The sequence below is a fragment of the Trichoderma gamsii genome (assembly GCF_001481775.2).
Source record: "Trichoderma gamsii strain T6085 chromosome Unknown Scaffold_21.2, whole genome shotgun sequence".
NCBI lineage: Eukaryota > Fungi > Ascomycota > Sordariomycetes > Hypocreales > Hypocreaceae > Trichoderma > Trichoderma gamsii.
In genome coordinates this window covers 390,220-406,747 of record NW_020171358.1, presented here as the reverse complement: position 1 = coordinate 406,747, position 16,528 = coordinate 390,220, and the positions used below count along the sequence as shown (strand labels likewise).

At 49.2% G+C, this 16,528-nt stretch overlaps 4 protein-coding genes across 4 annotated transcripts; 1 reads left to right on the top strand and 3 right to left on the bottom strand.

Annotated features, from left to right (window-relative positions):
- Positions 1-269: 269 nt before the first annotated feature.
- On the bottom strand, positions 270-5,082 carry TGAM01_v206330 (hypothetical protein; the record flags this gene model as incomplete). Its single annotated transcript, XM_024549850.1, has 8 exons — positions 270-436; positions 503-1,144; positions 1,206-1,453; positions 1,514-1,951; positions 2,029-2,322; positions 3,555-4,606; positions 4,668-4,725; positions 4,790-5,082. The coding sequence occupies 8 exons, from the start codon at positions 5,080-5,082 to the stop codon at positions 270-272; spliced, it is 3,192 nt and encodes a 1,063-aa protein (XP_024405414.1).
- A 738-nt stretch (positions 5,083-5,820) lies between these two features.
- TGAM01_v206329 (cytochrome P450) lies at positions 5,821-7,765 on the bottom strand (the record flags this gene model as incomplete). The annotated part of the gene is made up of 6 exons (XM_018807056.1): positions 5,821-5,957; positions 6,077-6,340; positions 6,411-6,847; positions 6,913-6,981; positions 7,060-7,534; positions 7,597-7,765. The coding sequence occupies 6 exons, from the start codon at positions 7,763-7,765 to the stop codon at positions 5,821-5,823; spliced, it is 1,551 nt and encodes a 516-aa protein (XP_018659757.1).
- Positions 7,766-8,639: 874 nt separating this feature from the next.
- On the bottom strand, positions 8,640-10,906 carry TGAM01_v206328 (fungal specific transcription factor domain-containing protein; the record flags this gene model as incomplete). Its single annotated transcript, XM_024549849.1, has 5 exons — positions 8,640-8,928; positions 8,994-9,790; positions 9,849-10,641; positions 10,702-10,805; positions 10,865-10,906. The coding sequence occupies 5 exons, from the start codon at positions 10,904-10,906 to the stop codon at positions 8,640-8,642; spliced, it is 2,025 nt and encodes a 674-aa protein (XP_024405413.1).
- A 1,692-nt stretch (positions 10,907-12,598) lies between these two features.
- TGAM01_v206327 (hypothetical protein) lies at positions 12,599-14,357 on the top strand (the record flags this gene model as incomplete). Its single annotated transcript, XM_024549848.1, has 4 exons — positions 12,599-12,881; positions 12,973-13,142; positions 13,233-13,985; positions 14,055-14,357. The coding sequence occupies 4 exons, from the start codon at positions 12,599-12,601 to the stop codon at positions 14,355-14,357; spliced, it is 1,509 nt and encodes a 502-aa protein (XP_024405412.1).
- Positions 14,358-16,528: the final 2,171 nt, after the last annotated feature.

The window sequence follows — 16,528 nt, the reverse complement described above, 5'->3', positions numbered from 1 at the left end:
ATTGACAAAGGAGTCATTATTCCTTGCATATGGGACATATCCGGCGTTTAAGGTGGAAGAGGCAAGCAGTGTTCTGGTTTTCAATGATTGCTAAAAGTTTTATTATCTGCTCTAATGCCTCACAGATAGAAAATACATGAAAAAAAAATTATAAAAACTAATGTGACTCTATCTAATGTGACTTGTAACGTGCGACTTGTGATAATTAATGGTATAACGCAAAAGAAAAAGAAGAAGACAAGGCTAAGATGCTTTGAATTGTATCCATTCTAAATGAGCCCAATCAGTACACCATCTTCTCCCGTGGTCCAGCCGAAATCATCCATAAACATGGACCAGTCTACATCTTGGAATGGATCGCTGACGGGTGCGTTATTTGTCATTTGTTGGTCTTGCGAGGCGGTGTTTGCGCCTGAAGATGGATCTGTACGGAATTCTGAGATTGGTGTTAAAAAAAAAGGAAGATAGATACTGGTTGAAAAGGCTGCAAATTAAAACTTACGGATAATTTCGAGGCACTTGTTCACGCCATCTGTGCTCTTCTGCGCCGTGAGCAAGCCGTTTTTGAACTTTTCCAAACAGGCAAACGTGATGCCCGCTCCGCCACGGCTGACCCATGAGGGAGGCACGGTGTCGAACCGGGGCACGTATCTCCTAAAGGACCAGAAAGTTTCCATGATGACGCTGCCGCGGTACCAAATGTCCTGTTCCTTGACGGAGCACCGCATGATGGAGGTGTAGGCCTGCTGAGCGAGGAGGTCGGCCTCCTCGGCGGAGAGAGAGTCCTGACTAGGACCCCAGGTAGAGTGGAGGAGGTAGACGATTGTGTTGGCGGCGTCGGTGAGGGCGCGGCACAGGACGCCGGGGCAGTGGGCGATGAATTTGGAGCGGGAGTCGATGTCGAGGACGGTGTGGATGAGGGAGCGGGCGGTGGTGAAGGTCTTTAGGGCGTTGAGCTGGAGGGTTGGGTTTGAAGATGGGAGCGGCACGGGGACGGAGGTTTGGGGCGCGGGTTGGGGCGGGGAGGTGCTGTAGTTTGTGCTGATGGCGAAGTTGTTGTTGTTTGCGGTGATGGAGGAGGGGGACATGAAGTAGAAGAGCTGGATTTCGAGCTGGGCGGCGAGTTTGAAGACGCGGGATACTTCTGTGCGGTGCGAATGTCAGTCTTATATACACGGAATTTACTCCAGTGACGGGGTCTTTACCTGTGTCGAAGCGGACAAGCAGCGGTTTGAGCGTCTCCAGTTCGGTTTCCCAGACTGCGATGGCGCTCTCCGGGACGCTGCCCACGTTGGAGGTCTGCGCGTGCATGGCCATGTGGAAGCGATTAAGGAAGCGCTGGAGCTCGTACGTGGCGAGCAGGTCGGCCCAGTAGTTGGAATCGAGGGCGGCTTTGCAACGCGCGTCGCAGTGCTGCATGAAGGGAGGAGGAAGGCCTGCGCTTGCTGATATCCTGGCGGATTCGAGGAACGTTAGACATGTGATTTGCTATACCAAAGTGCGAAAAACAAACCTTTGCGCCAGTAGGCAGCACGCTATCCAGGTTGACGAAGCCTCCTCATCGGTAGACGTATAGCAGTGTCGACTTCCAACACAGAACTGAGGGTGCGATCCCCGGCCGGTGTGAAGACCAAGCGACATGCACGCGTTCATGGCGATGTTCACCAACATGGATGATGGATCCGTGACGAAGCGGATGGTCGGGTAGGGCCATGCGCAGACGAGGAGGATGGCGTGGATCTCGTCGACGCCCAGCACGGCGCTGGACATCATGGGCCAGAGGTTCTTGGTCATGTGCTCGACGAGTACGTTGAAGAGCTGGGTGTCCTTTGCGTATCGACGACATGTTACGTACAGGATGGCCCAGAAAAGCACGGGCTGTGCGTCGTAGCATTCATCGGGTTCTTTTTTGCGTAGGATGGGGAGAAAGGGATGAAAGTGCTGGAGATATCTAATGTTTATCTTGTTAGACGTCTGTCTACGACTAATAAGTAGCATGAGAGGTGAGCGCAACAGTTCTGAACGTACTTGCTAAAGTAATAGTCGACATCTTGCCCAGAGATAATTATGGAGTCTAGAACGCGAGCTTCTGTAGGTCCAGTCTTCTTTTGCCTCTTCTCAGGAGGGCGCGGCGACGGCCCAAGCTGGACGGAGAGGGGAGTTCGTGCCGGTTTCAGTATGGTTGAGAGCGGTGTCTGGCCTGAAGATGCGGAGAAGGGTGCCAAAGGACTGGGTGGTGACCATGTAGATTCGCTATTGGCCTTTTTGTTGTTGACGACTTGTTGGATGCTTCTCAGCTCTTGTTCGAGCTGTTCCAACTTGCTTTTAAGAGGGGGGTGTTAGCATGATCAAGCTTCATTATACAGGCAGAGTCAATTTAGATTTGCGAATAGAATAGGATATATTTTCTTCAAGTGAAATCATATGAGAGTGTATGTGGATATACCTTCGTTTTGTTACCCTCTTGTGAGACTTATCGACCACGCATGAGATTTGCAGCTTGGCACACCTCTGGCATGGCTGGCCAGGGATGGAACTCGACTTGCATCGGACCTAGGGTTGTACCATGGTCAGTTATAAACTCCGCCTCGAGACTTGAACGAAACGTAAATAAAAAATGTACAAAAAATAGAACCGCTACAAGCAGAATGATTCTCAGTCTATAAGAAGCCTTGTTACTCGCCTTTGAATTCCGGCAGTTCACACACGCCACATTCCGCCTCGTCTTCTCATCGTGACTCGGCGAATCTGCTGACGGGGGCGTCGGCGCCATTGGGGTAAGTCTCTTTCTCCTGCTGATTCACCTCTCTTTCCAGAACTTCTGTGACATTCCCCTCCAATGCCGACAGTGTCTCCCCCAACCCGAAGAAAATGAAGTCGTTTGCTATGAGTCTCTCTTTGCCAACTCGGGAGTGGAGCCTCGCTGTAGCGGATGTACCTCCTGTTAACGTAGCGTGAGTGCCGGGGCTGCAAGTACCACGTCGGGGAATTCAACAGGAGCAATAGCTGGGAGATACGTCAGCTAAATCACTTTCCTCTTTCTTTTCTTTTTCCTCTTCCTTGCGCCGCGCAGATGTCGGTGACATCGTTGCATCATTGAATCCGATCGGGGGGCCTGGCCATAAACAAGAAAGAACCGGGGGCCGGAGTCGTTAACCCCGATTGCCGGGTCACGTGCTGCGGTTGCATGAACGGAATTGGGATCACGACTTGAGATCGAACACCATGAGACGAATGCGGAGCAGGGACATGTATGAATGAAGCAAATACCGGGATCGGGATTAAGCATGGTTATATGCTTGCCTGACATTTTGCCAAGAGATACGCTGAAAATTTGAAAATGAAATTAATCCTCTATAGTAAACACCTGCTGCCCCTGCACATGCATATCGTGCCTCTCCCAAGATCCATTCTAATCCAATCCCGTCATAACCGTACCATCTCTTCACACTTTCTGCCATATCTATTGCTTCTTTTTGCTATCTCCAGCCTTTTCCGTTACTGTCGAATGTCCAGATTTGGCATATCCTCCCACCAGCTTCAGCAAGACCCACAGAAAGCCCACTGCCACCACTGCTGCTGTTCCAACGCCCACCCACTGAGATGCTCCCTCCGTCACCACAGGGACCTTGATGTTGTTGATAAGATGGCCGCCAGCCTCAGGTTCGGGGTTCACGTGCCAGAACTTTGTGCTTGGGCTAAATAAGCCGTCGTAGCCCAGATTGACCCGGTCGAATGGACTGACTGCGTAGGGAACCTCTTCGCCGCTGTCACACGCCCAGAATACCACAGGATACGGGATTCCGACCTCTTCCTTGCCTGTCGGGGTTGGCTTGAGATAGCGTAGGTGAAGAGGAACCTCAGCTGTCCAAGCCGTTTCTGCAGTGCCATCCTGGGGGGGTGCCAGCTCCAGAAGCACATTCGACCCCCAGGGCTTGGTCGTATATGCAGGTGCTTCGAGATCCACCGGCTCGCTGACGTATTTTGTGGCTGTTAGATTTTTAGATGCAAGGAACAGCTCGTCTGCCAGCTGGTATCTGTCTGCAAAGATCACCTTGGGGAAAGTGAAGTACGCGTACGGGGCGCACTCAGCCTCGCCATCGCTCGGAGGGGCTGCTCCGCTCAGACTCAGCTGCAGAGTCGGATGCAGACCTGTTGGTTCCTGGAATTTGGACGTGAAAGAGCCAGGCGCCGCCCTGTGGCGGGCTTCAAAGGCGAAAATTACCGGCGATGGCTCCTTGTGCTCGCCGATGACGGTCAGCACGCCCGAGGCGCCAATTTGATGAGCCTCCATGTTTGGCGGCGCATCTACGCCTAGGATGCCGACTTCTGTCCGGCCCTTGGGTGATGCTGGAACGGATATCTCGCGTTGCTGCAGCGGCCATAGAGCTTGGAGCTTGACCGAATCAGAGGCAGATGCGTAAGAAATGTCTAGGCTGGCGGCGTTTTTGAGGTCTTGCAGCTGTTTCCTGCACTCGCCGGCAGTTGGCCCTGAGCAGACTACCGTGCTGAGCCTCTTTGCAAACCCATCTAATTTTTCGAGTTCATTATAGAAAAATGAAGCAGAAGGTGCTTTTTCCTCCTTGTTATTAAGGCTGATGTATACCTATAAGCGTGGTTAGGCACATAATGTCAGAGGTCAAGCCTGGACCGGTGATTGACAATACCTCTTCTGATGAGCAGTCCAAACGTCCAAACGCTTGTAAAGCTGTGCACAGTTTTTCTCTACATCAGGCGTTAGCCACAAAGGGTCTCATATTCTAACATTTTCATAGAGGGTGAGGCTCACGGATCGTAGTCCTTCTTCAGAGGCGTAAATGAGACGTGGAGACCGGGAGAGACGCGTGAGCTAAACGGCTCCAGAGTCTCATAGCTCGCTGACGTTGCCCATCTGAGATGCAGGTCTTGAAGATCACGAAGAAGGCTAGCCAGCTCGGAGGGAAGATCCGGCAGATTCAGAGTGATCTTGTGCTCGCGTACCGCCTCTATGGCTGGGCCTTGGACCTTTGTGTCCCTGATTTCCAGCTGCTTTGGGTCGATGGCTGCACGGGGCGGATGAAAGTAGGTGATTCTTTCTCTCATGATGCTGGGAGTATGAGATGAAGCTTCTCGTCAATCTTTATTGAATGTGAGAGGCTGATTGTACGGCAACGAGTGGCGGCTGGGCTTCACACGGGGGGTTTGAACGTTTAATGTTTGTTTCAATGTTCATGTTGCTGTGATATGACGATCGGGCTGAGGTGTCCACTACGTACGCCACAGCGGCGCCTTAAGCTGCCGAGTTAGCGGCATCAGCCGCGTGTCAGGGTTCTTCCACGGGCGTTATAGGGGAATTTACCCCGCTGCGTATAGGGGGGTCTCATTAGCTGGGTGATTGAAATTATATCCAGGGCGTCGTGTATACACACCATCCCTTTTTTACGAGTTGCCGGATTACATAAAAGGGTAAAATCGTCGAAACATTCCAAAAGCCGTAGCTTGGACTGCATAAAGCAATGGCTAAGCCAGAATACGCAGCAGCATACGCAATACGCAAATCGCTATTCGGATCTAGCAGACTGCGAGAGCAAAACGCTTTATGCTGTGTGAAGCTTTAAGCCTATTGAGAGGATGAATTGAGTAACTTCAGACACATGCAATGTTTTCAAAATGAATTAGCATAAACGGCTCGTCTCGTGTACATTTGACCGGCACCTTCGACCCCCTTTTACCCAGGTACACAGACAGTCTTCCAGCCCCTTGTGAAAGACGCCAAAAATAACCTCCTATTCGTTTTTTGGTACCCTGGACTGCTGCTGTTAATCCCAAGCTTCCCTTCATTCAATACCGCTTTTCTGCCTCGTACAGCGCAATTGGCACTCCTTGTCCAGGGCATCCCACAATGTCTGCCTTGAGATACTGCGCCGCCCAATCTCCCCTATACTCTATCCTCTCATACTTTTGCAAGAGACGGATCACTGCAGGAAAAAGAAATGTCAGCTCATGCTCGTCAACACAACTCATCAACACAACATGCATATAATTCCAGCAAAGTAATCGTCTCATGAGTCGTTTTGAAACTCATACTATCACTTACTCATAAATGCCATCTCCGTCATGGCAAAATTCTGCCCAATGCAGATTCGAGGCCCGCCATTAAAAGGCACAAACTGCCACGGCTTGGGTGTCCAATGCTCCCATCGCTCTGGACTAAAGATTGCTGGGTCGGCGAACGTCTCTGATACTGGAGGGTAAAGCTCCTTGCGACGCTGCATAGCTAGAGTGCTATAGATGATGTGATCACCTTTGAGCGTGGCAATGTCGGGTTGGCCTGGCATGCCCGGCAACGTTGAATTTTCGACTTGTTATGGATGTGTTAGCTTAAATCTCTTGACGGTATATAGATATCTCTCTGAGAAAAGGCTACTCACGGCATGTTCTAATGTTAAACGGAACTGCAGGGTATAGTCTCATCGTCTCGTACAGTGTATGAGTGAGGTACGTCAAGTCTTTAATATCTTCATAAGTAGGCGCTGCATCCGGCCCGACTTTCTGCAAAACGTGGTTTCGCAGCTTTTGCCAGGTCGCAGGATAATTAGATAGCTCGTAAAGCGCCCAGGATAGAGTCGCTGCGGTGGTGTCTCTTCCCGCCAGCAGCACTGCCATGATCTGATCCCGGATGACTTTGGGGTCTCGCGAAAAGAGGGCAATTTGATGCAGAAACGTGAACTCTTTGTCTGACTTGGATATCTTTTCTAATTCTTCGGGAATGAGAGCCAAAGTTGCTTCGATAAAAGGCTGGATGAATGCTTCGAGGACCTTGATACCCCTGTTATATTCGCCTTTGGGGATGAAGCGACGCAAGGGTCTATTAGACAGCGGTGTTAGCACTCCTCAATGCTGTGTATACGGGATCTAGGAGCATTCACATACGCAAGTAGAGTGAGAGTCATTTGTTTTCGCTGGACGTATGTGAACGCTTTTGAGAATTCACCCCTTGGGCTGGCAGCGAGTTAGTCGGCTTCCTATGACAAATAGGATGGCTCTTGTAGGAACAAATAAACGTAATGCATATCTCACTTCTCAAGACTCTCAACACTGTGGCCCAACAGATAGTCCGTTGTAGCATCAAGCGTCATGCGATAGAACAAGTCGCTGATATCGACCGTGTGTCCAGACGGAGGAATTTTCGAAATCATCACATCGCTCCACCTTTCGATAATTTCCATATCTCGAATCTTCTGCTTCAGGAACATGGGTCGGATCAAGGTCCTGCTCTGCTGCCATAGCTGCCCATCTGTAGTGAAGATGCTATCCCCGAGGAAAGGCTCCCAGGTCGAGTGAAAGCGATCACCCTTACCAAAGTGCGTGAAATTCGAGGCAAGAACTGCTTTGATATGTTCTGGATCAATAGTTATTATGGAACGGCGGCCGATGATACTGATTTCAACGGCATTGGGGCAGGAAGGGTCAGCGTTCTCGAACATGCTGAAATAGTACTCCAACAGTCGGTTCTGCGAGTGCATGTAGGCGCCCTTGAAGAAGAAAAAGAATGCTAATTCATCAGTCAGAACCATAAACCAGGCAAAAATAACCGGCAATGCAAAGTCTCCATACAAGTAATTGGATTGCCGGCAAGAATTGAGGCTCGAACTCCATCAACTTTGCTCAGTCGGTAGTCCGTTACCAATCGCTCAATGATCCAAAATGAAGCAATGGTGCATGACGTAGCAATGGCCAGCGACCCTGCCGATGCTGGAATAAGCCATGATAGGTTTTGCAACATGGCTGATCTCAAATAGATGGAAAATTAGCAGTTGAAGCCTGGGCAACAAGTAGCAATGCTAGAATAACAGCACAATGCTATCTGACCCCAGAACAAGGGCATGAGTTATACATGGGCCTTGGCGAGTGGAACTCGGCAATTATTATAGAGATCGTGCCTATCATACCGTGACAATAGTCATCAGCTTGGAGCCCCGCACGAGGCTAAATCTCAGCTGCTGCAGACTCGAGCTTTAAGTCACTCAATTTAGCCTGTGTGTGTGTGTGTGTGAAGATCCTTCGTTTCCCGAGGGTTGATCCTTCACTTATTAGCATCCAGCATTTTTGACATCTGATTGCCCTTAGGATTTCTACTCTACCAAGTCTACCTTTGTATAGCCAAGCTTGCCGCTTAGTGTGCTGTAGTGAAGACGAATTATTCCCCTTTAGCAATGGTACTGTGGGTATCGAAAAATATATTGGTCAACATTCGTCCAATAGATGAATTGTCTGGAGAGATAGAATAACATCACATGTGTCTTTACATGCACAACTTCTGAGAAGTCAAAGGACGTATTAATAGAACAGAATTGGAGGAGGCCGCTTTCCGCGGGATCCGCGGGGCCCGGCTCCTTGATATCCATCACTATTAATGGTATTATTCGAAATAGATCAAGATACATTTTTCTGTTATTTACATTTTGAATCAATCCAAACTACTGGTAAATTGTCAGGCTATCATCCTCGTCTTGGAAGATTTTAGCTCACCAGGTCCCTAGCAATCTTAGCGACGAGGCTCCCAATCGCCGCAGTGTCGCTAAGTTTTTCGATTAAGATCTGACGGGCTTGGAAACAAGTGTTTGCTGAAATTCTGAATTTCATACTGTAGTAACTATTCAGTGTAAGTGTCCACCTTTACTGACGGGTGATCTATTCGTCCTAGCGATTGCGCCCGCTTTCAAAATGGCTGCATTTGCAAGCTTTGACAACTCAGTTATCAGTTGGTACGCTTGCCTAGTGTCTTTCGATTCGCCGTCTGAAGTAGCTGATGATCGCATCTTTGCAATAATATCCAGCGCCAAAGCGAGTGAGTCCGCATCGGCTGCGGCTTGGCGGCCAACGGGATGTATCAGAATGTTGACAAACAATGACATGGCAGCTACAAGCGGGTAGATGATGCTATGCCTGTAATTCAGTGAGCATTTGCCTATTCGGCTATGATATATAGAACAACACGAATCAGTACATACCAGAAATTATTTTGCTTTAACATGGCGATTGGTTCGTTTAATAGTCGCAAAGTTGAGCGGCTGGCCTCTAGCGATAGGTCAATGCTTGAGTGCATGACACTATGAAGTTCCTCAGGTGGACTAGTTTCTGCATCTTGGGCAGCTCCAAATCTCCTAACTGGTGTATGGATGACTGTCAAAAGGTAATGATATTCTAATTGTAGTTGCACTGATCTCAAATAGCTTGGAAATGTCCCAGTAGGTGACAAGCTTTGGCTCTGGGTGATCGATAGCTTGGGGCGGATATCATGAGCAACAGACAAGCGCCAGCCCTCGAGTTCATCATCCAAGTGGCGGATTCGAGTGAGGAGTTCACTGTCGATAATCTTCAGAGCTAAGGGCGAGTAAAGTAGCCGAAATATTTTCTCTTTTAGTACTCCAAGAGGCGGGTTACCAGGGAGAAATGAGATGGCTCTATCCCAAGAAATGGTGTTGATATCGCTGGCATCTGCGCCTTCATTAAACCCAAGCAGGAAATTATCATGGCTTAAATACTCCTCGGGTCCACCTACATCGCAATACTCATTAGCGAGAGCAGGAGGCAGTCCCGATAATAGAGCAAGGTCTTTGTCGGTAAGATAACATAACCAGAACAACTTTCGGATATGACTTTTTCGGCCCTCGATGAGAGAGTTCTCACCCTCATTGCGCTTCAATAGCTGATAAGAATGGCCATTGAGCTCGCAAACCGTGCGGCAAGCTGCTGAATGCAACACCACAGCAGTGCTATACTGTCCAGTTGCTGTTTGGTATTTGTACTAGCGAGTAATGAGTCAATTCTTGGCGTTCATAGAGGACACATATAAATGAACTTACCAGTAGTAATAATGCTTGTAAAAAATCCAAGTTTGCAGGACCATTGAAGAGCTCCAAGAACCGCTTTGCTCTGGCTGCACATATGTTGCTGTGGAGACTTGACAGGATCTGTCCAGGGACCTTCAAATATGACATGATAGCGCATACGGCCCAGAAGCATGCTCTCGCTGAAATATGTAAGTGAGAGGTATGCATTCCTTCAAAAGTCCAATAGGCCACGTCTACAGTCTCTTCAAAGAGCTCCTTGTCGAGAGAGGGGAGCAACATTTGGAAGGACGAATGCGAGAGAACGTTGAACCATCTGTTGACTAGACCCTTATCCGGCAAATCCCATAGTTCTCCGGGGGAAGCATGCCCTTGAAGGCTTGGAACCTTCCAGTATGGCTGGCTGTAATGGCCAGGAGACAAATATGACCGTAGGGCTGCAGTGCTCTGGTCAGTTCTGGAAGCAATCCATTCCAAGCCATTTTTAGAAATAATAGGCGTTCCTTTATGATACCAATTCTTCTCAAAAAGACGAGTCGCATTAACAATATGTGCAGGAATGCCATTTTCGAGTATTCGGCTAGTTTCTTGCCCGGCGGGCATTAAGTCTTGGGTAGCACTCTCATCTTGTCGCCTTGCACTCTTGGATGTTCCGTGACCGTCTTCATCAGCAATGGATGGCTTGAAGTGTGTGCTTCCAATTGGTGTCTCAGCAACAGATGGGTATTGAGAATGATTAACTTGAGCAAGAGCACTTTCTAGCTGCTTAATCTGTTCCAAGAGTCTATCCACATCTTTCGCTTTGAGCCTACTTCTTTGGTCATCAAATAGGCAGCAGTTGGGCTCATGTTTACATCTATCAACTTACCTTTTTGTAGTAGTTTTCTTCTTTTCTCGACTAAATGTGCATGCTAACTGTTGATGGCTGCACCAGTTGCAGGGTACGTTGGGACCTGGCCGGCAACACTCTATCTACGAAGGAATCAGCATAAGTGCGCATACATGTATCTACTGTGGAGGATGCAACGCACCTTTCTTTTAAAGCACACATCGCAAGCCCGTATTGGTGGCATAATAGCCACAGAGTGGAACAAACAAAGGCATCAAATGAGCTCCTGGAGCCAACCTGTGTCCCATGTTGAAGGTGAGAGAAGAGTGTCGGGTCTAGACAACTAAGTAATCGGCTAAAATGTTCCTGTTGTCCGATTACGTAATTCCTTCATCTACCAATCAAGTTACATCACCACGAGGATCTTCAAAGCCTGGGTAATTCATTGCTTAATAAAAGACAGGTAATCATGGCTGAATTAATCCGTACTTGAGAAATGTCAGTTATTTGTTTTAACCCAAACATATTTTTCTGAATAGAATTTACATCGGTCTCTTATATTCCGTTCATCCTTCTGCAATGCTTGGACAGTAATCAGGGACTTGTATAGTACGTATACATGTGTCGTGTCTCTGCACATACATACATACATGCCAAAGAGGCTTGAACATTTCATCCTTAGTTATTGAACTGCTTAACCTATAATGGCCGTTTCCCCTGCTCGGTTGATAAAGCGTATATAGCTCTCACCTTCATCGCTCTTCGCACCTTTGGTCACTCAACACTTCAAATGCTAGGATTCTTAGTAAAGAGCTTCTAACTCGCCAGCCAGTAGTCAATGATGTAGTTTCGGTCAGCATAGATGCAAAACAACAAACTATTTAGCTTCATCACCATGGCAAGACTATTCCACCCTATCAGTTACAGTATTAATGTATTAACTCTATTTGGAAATTCTGTAAAACGCTGGTAGAGCCAGCAGGTGTACCTTCAACCCCTCTCGGATCAGCAAATATGACTGCGGATTGCGGCATTGGCTTTCCTCGGGGCGTGGGGGCTAGGCATGGATGCAAGTTGAAGAGAACGGGAACCTCTAGCAACACAATCTTGCCACCAGCGAATAGCAGCAAGGCATTACTAAATCGTCAACTTGTCCCACGTCACAAAGCTATCATGTAATGGCATTTGACGGCGAGAAACTATTTGTGTACATGCGGGGACGTCCGTCTCAGAATAGATTTTTGGCAGGTGGGCGTTTGATACTGGCAGTACTATAGCCTGGATACATGAAGACTTACTTCACCTCCTTCGTCGCTTAGACTTGCAGGAGCTGGAAAGATGTAAGACGATATGTGACTGTTCAAGATCAGATCTTCAGATTTCACCCAGGGTCGAAGCCTCAGAACAAAGCACCGCCTTCGCAGGCCAAAGATGGTTTGCTGCAAATGTTTCAGATCACCCAGTTGAAGATGCGTCAGTTGGCCATGGAGGATTTGCAGAAGACAACGCGAAGTCGGGGAGTGTATGGAGACTAGAACTTCTCGTAACGTAACAAATACTACGGTTTTTGTTGTTTCCGCTCAACCTTAACAGCGATTGAGTTGCATATGTATGCAGCTGTCAGGCCATGTTTAAAGGCTCCAGATCAGAGCTCCTTATTGGCAGGTCGATCTTATATAAGCGGAGTAGATGCTGTCCGTGGCGTTTTTAGCGTTTGTTTGCGACATGGGGATATTCACGTCAGTGCCGAGAAGTTACATCCATTGCCGTCGACGGAGTCGTCTCATGGGTCCCGAGCAAAGTCTTAGCAAATAGCGCTTAATATGAGAAGAAGAAGGGAGGGAAGGCGAGAAGACAAAAATCTTATGCCTCTAGAAAATTGAAGAATGTAAACTTTCAATCATCATTTGGTTTACTGTTCTACGCAACCTGCATTATGGCATCCGTTGATGATGAGCGCACAGCTCTGCTTGAGCCAGCCCGCCATGTCTCGCCTACAGTCTCTCGACGGCTATACGTGTCGCACTTTTTGTCAACTTGGAATTCTAGAGTTTTTGAGTTTGGCGCAGTGCTTTACTTGGCAGCAATTTTTCCTGGAACTCTGCTGCCAATGTCCCTATATGCCCTAGTTCGCGGCGTATCTGCAATCATTTTTGCGCCGGCAATTGGGCGGTACATTGATACGGGCAACCGTCTTCAGGTTGTCCGGGTCTCCATTGGTATGTTGAACAACTAGATTTATCTATATCTATATCACTGCTTTATACGATTGGGATTATTGTGTCATCTTCGCTCTCTGATAAGATGCAGTGTTCCAGAGACTAGTAGTCGCAGCATCCAGTGCAGTCTTCTATATCCTCGCCATTGACACACTACTCTCATCTGGTGTAAGAACGGGACTTGTCGCTGTCGTGACGCTCTTTGCCTGTGTGGAGAAGCTATGCTCGATATTGAATCTGGTGTCTGTGGAAAAAGATTGGGTGAGCCAATGTCTTTCCTATCAACAGCAACAGTTATACTGCCATGTTTTCACGCCATTGGATATTATGCTAACAATGGCAACCTAACAGGTCATTGTAGTCTCAGAAGGCAATCCGGAAGTCCTTCAAGTCATGAATGCGCAAATGCGACGAATTGACCTGCTGTGCAAATTATTTGGGCCTTTATTCATCGCCATGATAGACGCTTATTCGTCGCGGGTAGCCATCATCGTTAACTTTGCAATGAACGCGGCTTCTATTGCCGTGGAGTACTTTGCTATCGCTCGAGTCTACTACGAAGTTCCAGAGCTGCAAGAGGCAAAGAGGAGCCCACGACGTGAAGTGCCTGAGGAACCAGAAGCCCAGTCTTTTCATAACTCAAGACCTATCATTTGCGCCATCTGGCAGCGACTGATTGATGTCATTCACAAATTCGCGCAGGATGTTTCTTTATACCTGAAGCATCAGGCGTTTCTCCCGTCCATTGCCGGCGCAATCTTGTATCTCACAGTCCTCAGCTTTGGAGGCCAGATGGTGACATACTTACTCTCTGCAGGCTATAGTTCCCTGCAAATCGGCCTTGCGAGAACAATAGGCGTAATATTTGAAGTTCTGGCAACGTGGGTGGCACCGTGGTCCATACGGCGAATCGGGGCGATTAGAGCTGGCCTCTGGATGAGCAGCTGGCAGGTCACGATGCTGGCCGTGGGAGTGTCTGTATTTTGGGTGTTTGATATGAAGAGCAAGTCCCTCATAGCAGCAAGCGGCCTTGTGGGAGGCACTGTGTTGAGCCGTCTAGGCCTTCGGGGATTTGACCTGTGCGTCCAGCTGATTGTTCAAGAGGTATGATGAATCTTACATCTCTGGGGTTCCGCCATACATCTTCGCTAACACCGCTGTCATCATCATCAGGAAGTCGAAGCCGAGAATCGCGGCGTCTTCTCTTCCGTCGAGGCCGCCTGGCAAAGCGCCTTTGAGCTGCTCGCCTATACGTCCACCATCGTCTTTTCTCGTCCCGAGCAGTTCAAATGGCCATCGCTCATCTCGACCATCGCCGTTGCGTCAGCCAGCAGTGCTTATGCAGCGTTTGTTTACCTGCGCCGAGGCCATCTGCTGCATCTCGAGGCTCTCACATGCTTCCTGCGCACCGAGAAGGGGAAACAGCGCGACCGAGAGGGAGACATTGAGCGAATCTCTGTTGGATCTGAGCTGTAGAGAGCGAGATGTGCTTGTTACATGCATTTTGGGCGTCGGCTCCGTCGCGTTCAATGCTACCGTATTGTATAACGGATACTACGCTTAGTGGTACTCGTATTACCTAGTCTTTCTACCGTCTTCAAGAGAAAGGGTGTTCCTTGCAAGTGAGACATAATCGGTCGCTCGTTTTGGCAGCTGTTGTTACGGAGGTTATAAGCCGCAGCTCCATCGCTCGCTGCCTGGATCTTTTGCGGCTCGGGCAATCAAAACGACTTAGAGCGAGAGGCACAAGCAGAATTTCCTCATAGGGCACCGAGCCGCATAGACTCAGCACGACCCTGAATCGTGCCCTGCGTCAATATGTGGCTGATGCACCGCCCGTCGGTTGCTATTGGATGCCCTGGAGCATCAACTGGTCGCACTGATGCTCTTGATGCGCCAACGGAGACCTGTAGCAGCAGCTGTGGCGGTGCGAGGGCGCTGAAACCGCGCTTGGAGGACCAACTGATGTCAGTTTCTGCGGCTCCTGCGAGGCGACTGCTGCGGCCGCTAAGCCGCTTTGGGGACCGAGTGGCTTGTCGCAGCCAGCACTTTGACTGACACTTTGACTAACACTTCACCGAAGCCCACCAGATTTGGGCGGCCGATCCACGTGCAACGGCCCTCTCCACTTGGCCTTGAGCATCAAAGTCTCTCTGCCGGCCTCTCAATGCCGCAATTTCTACCATCGCACGGCCGCCATGATTCTTCTCCTGCTCTCTGCGCGTCCGTGCCAGCAGCTCGCCAGTGTCTGTAACATCGTCGGAGTACGCGAGAGCCTCTTGTCAGGCCAGATGCATGTGGGGTGACCTGGGGAACGCCCACTTACTACCACGCTTAGCCGCCGAACTGTTTGACCAAGCGATTCCACCAAGCAAACAATGAGCGATCAGCAGTCGTATGTCACCATCCGCGCACGGCAGCCGGCCGATGGAGCTGGTATATCTAATGGCGCCTCGCCCGTATGTTGGAGCCCCTGCCATTTCGTTCCCCGTCTCTGTGTGTAATTTGGCGCATACAGTATAGACGAGGAGAGAAAGATAAACGAGAGAGCGCGAGATGAGAGAGGCAATTCGCTCACTGGGTGTGCAACAGGGAATGGGTCCGCGAGATGCCTACGCTCGATCCGCAACTCATGACATTAGCCGGGCGAGCTTCCATGTGAAGCATATCGGGCAGTTTGCTCAGCGGCTCGAAGATGTGCGTTTGGACCAACTTGTCCTTGAAATGAGCGACCTGCAATCTAATTGATGACATGTGATAGTCGGCGGCGAGAGCGTTCCCAAATCGTGGACGGCCATCTCAGCGGTACAAGAATGTCCAGTCGCTGCTGATGCACTGGGGTTCTGACGATTTATTCGTTCTTCCCGAGCTCGAAGACTTGGGCAAGTGCTTGCAAGATGACTATGCGTTTGGCACTGAAATCTACTCAATTCCATCGGAAAACTCTCATCTAGAGCTCATGATGAGAATTGGGCAGCTAATAAGAGACCACGAATCACCCGATACACTTTTTATTGTCTACTACGGCGGCCATGCCCGGATTGATGAGTCGAGACAGAGCACGTGGTGTGCGTAAGTATATCTTTGATCCCACTTATTCACCGGAAGCATTTCTGGTTCAAGAGAGCCGCTCTCTAACTTTGCTAATAGTACGCGAGATCCTGGCTCTCCTTGGCTACAGTGAGTATCTCAATTATAATCGAAGTCTTATAAAGTGATCATTCAAAGCATCTTCCTAACGTTTTCTAGATGGTCCGCAATCCAGACGCTCTTGGAACGATCAAAATCCGACGTTCTGATATTGTTAGACTGTTGTGCCGGGGCTGCTAGTGCCACATTTCCCACTGGCAACAGCGTCACAGAGACGATATCCGCTTCCAGCTGGGACGCCATTGCCCCTGATCCTGGTAGCTATTCATTTACCAACGCTCTCATCGAAGTCTTACAGGAATGGCGCCATAGAGCCTTCTCTGCCGCTATGCTCCACGCCGAGGTCCTTGCGCGGTTGAAGCATCCGAGACCCATCACCATCAACGGCAAGCACTTCGAGGCTCGGTCGACGCCAGTTCACTTTATGATGACAGCCAACCACAGAGCGCCAAGTATCGAGCTATCCAGGACGCAGCCAGTGGAGAAGAGATCCATGT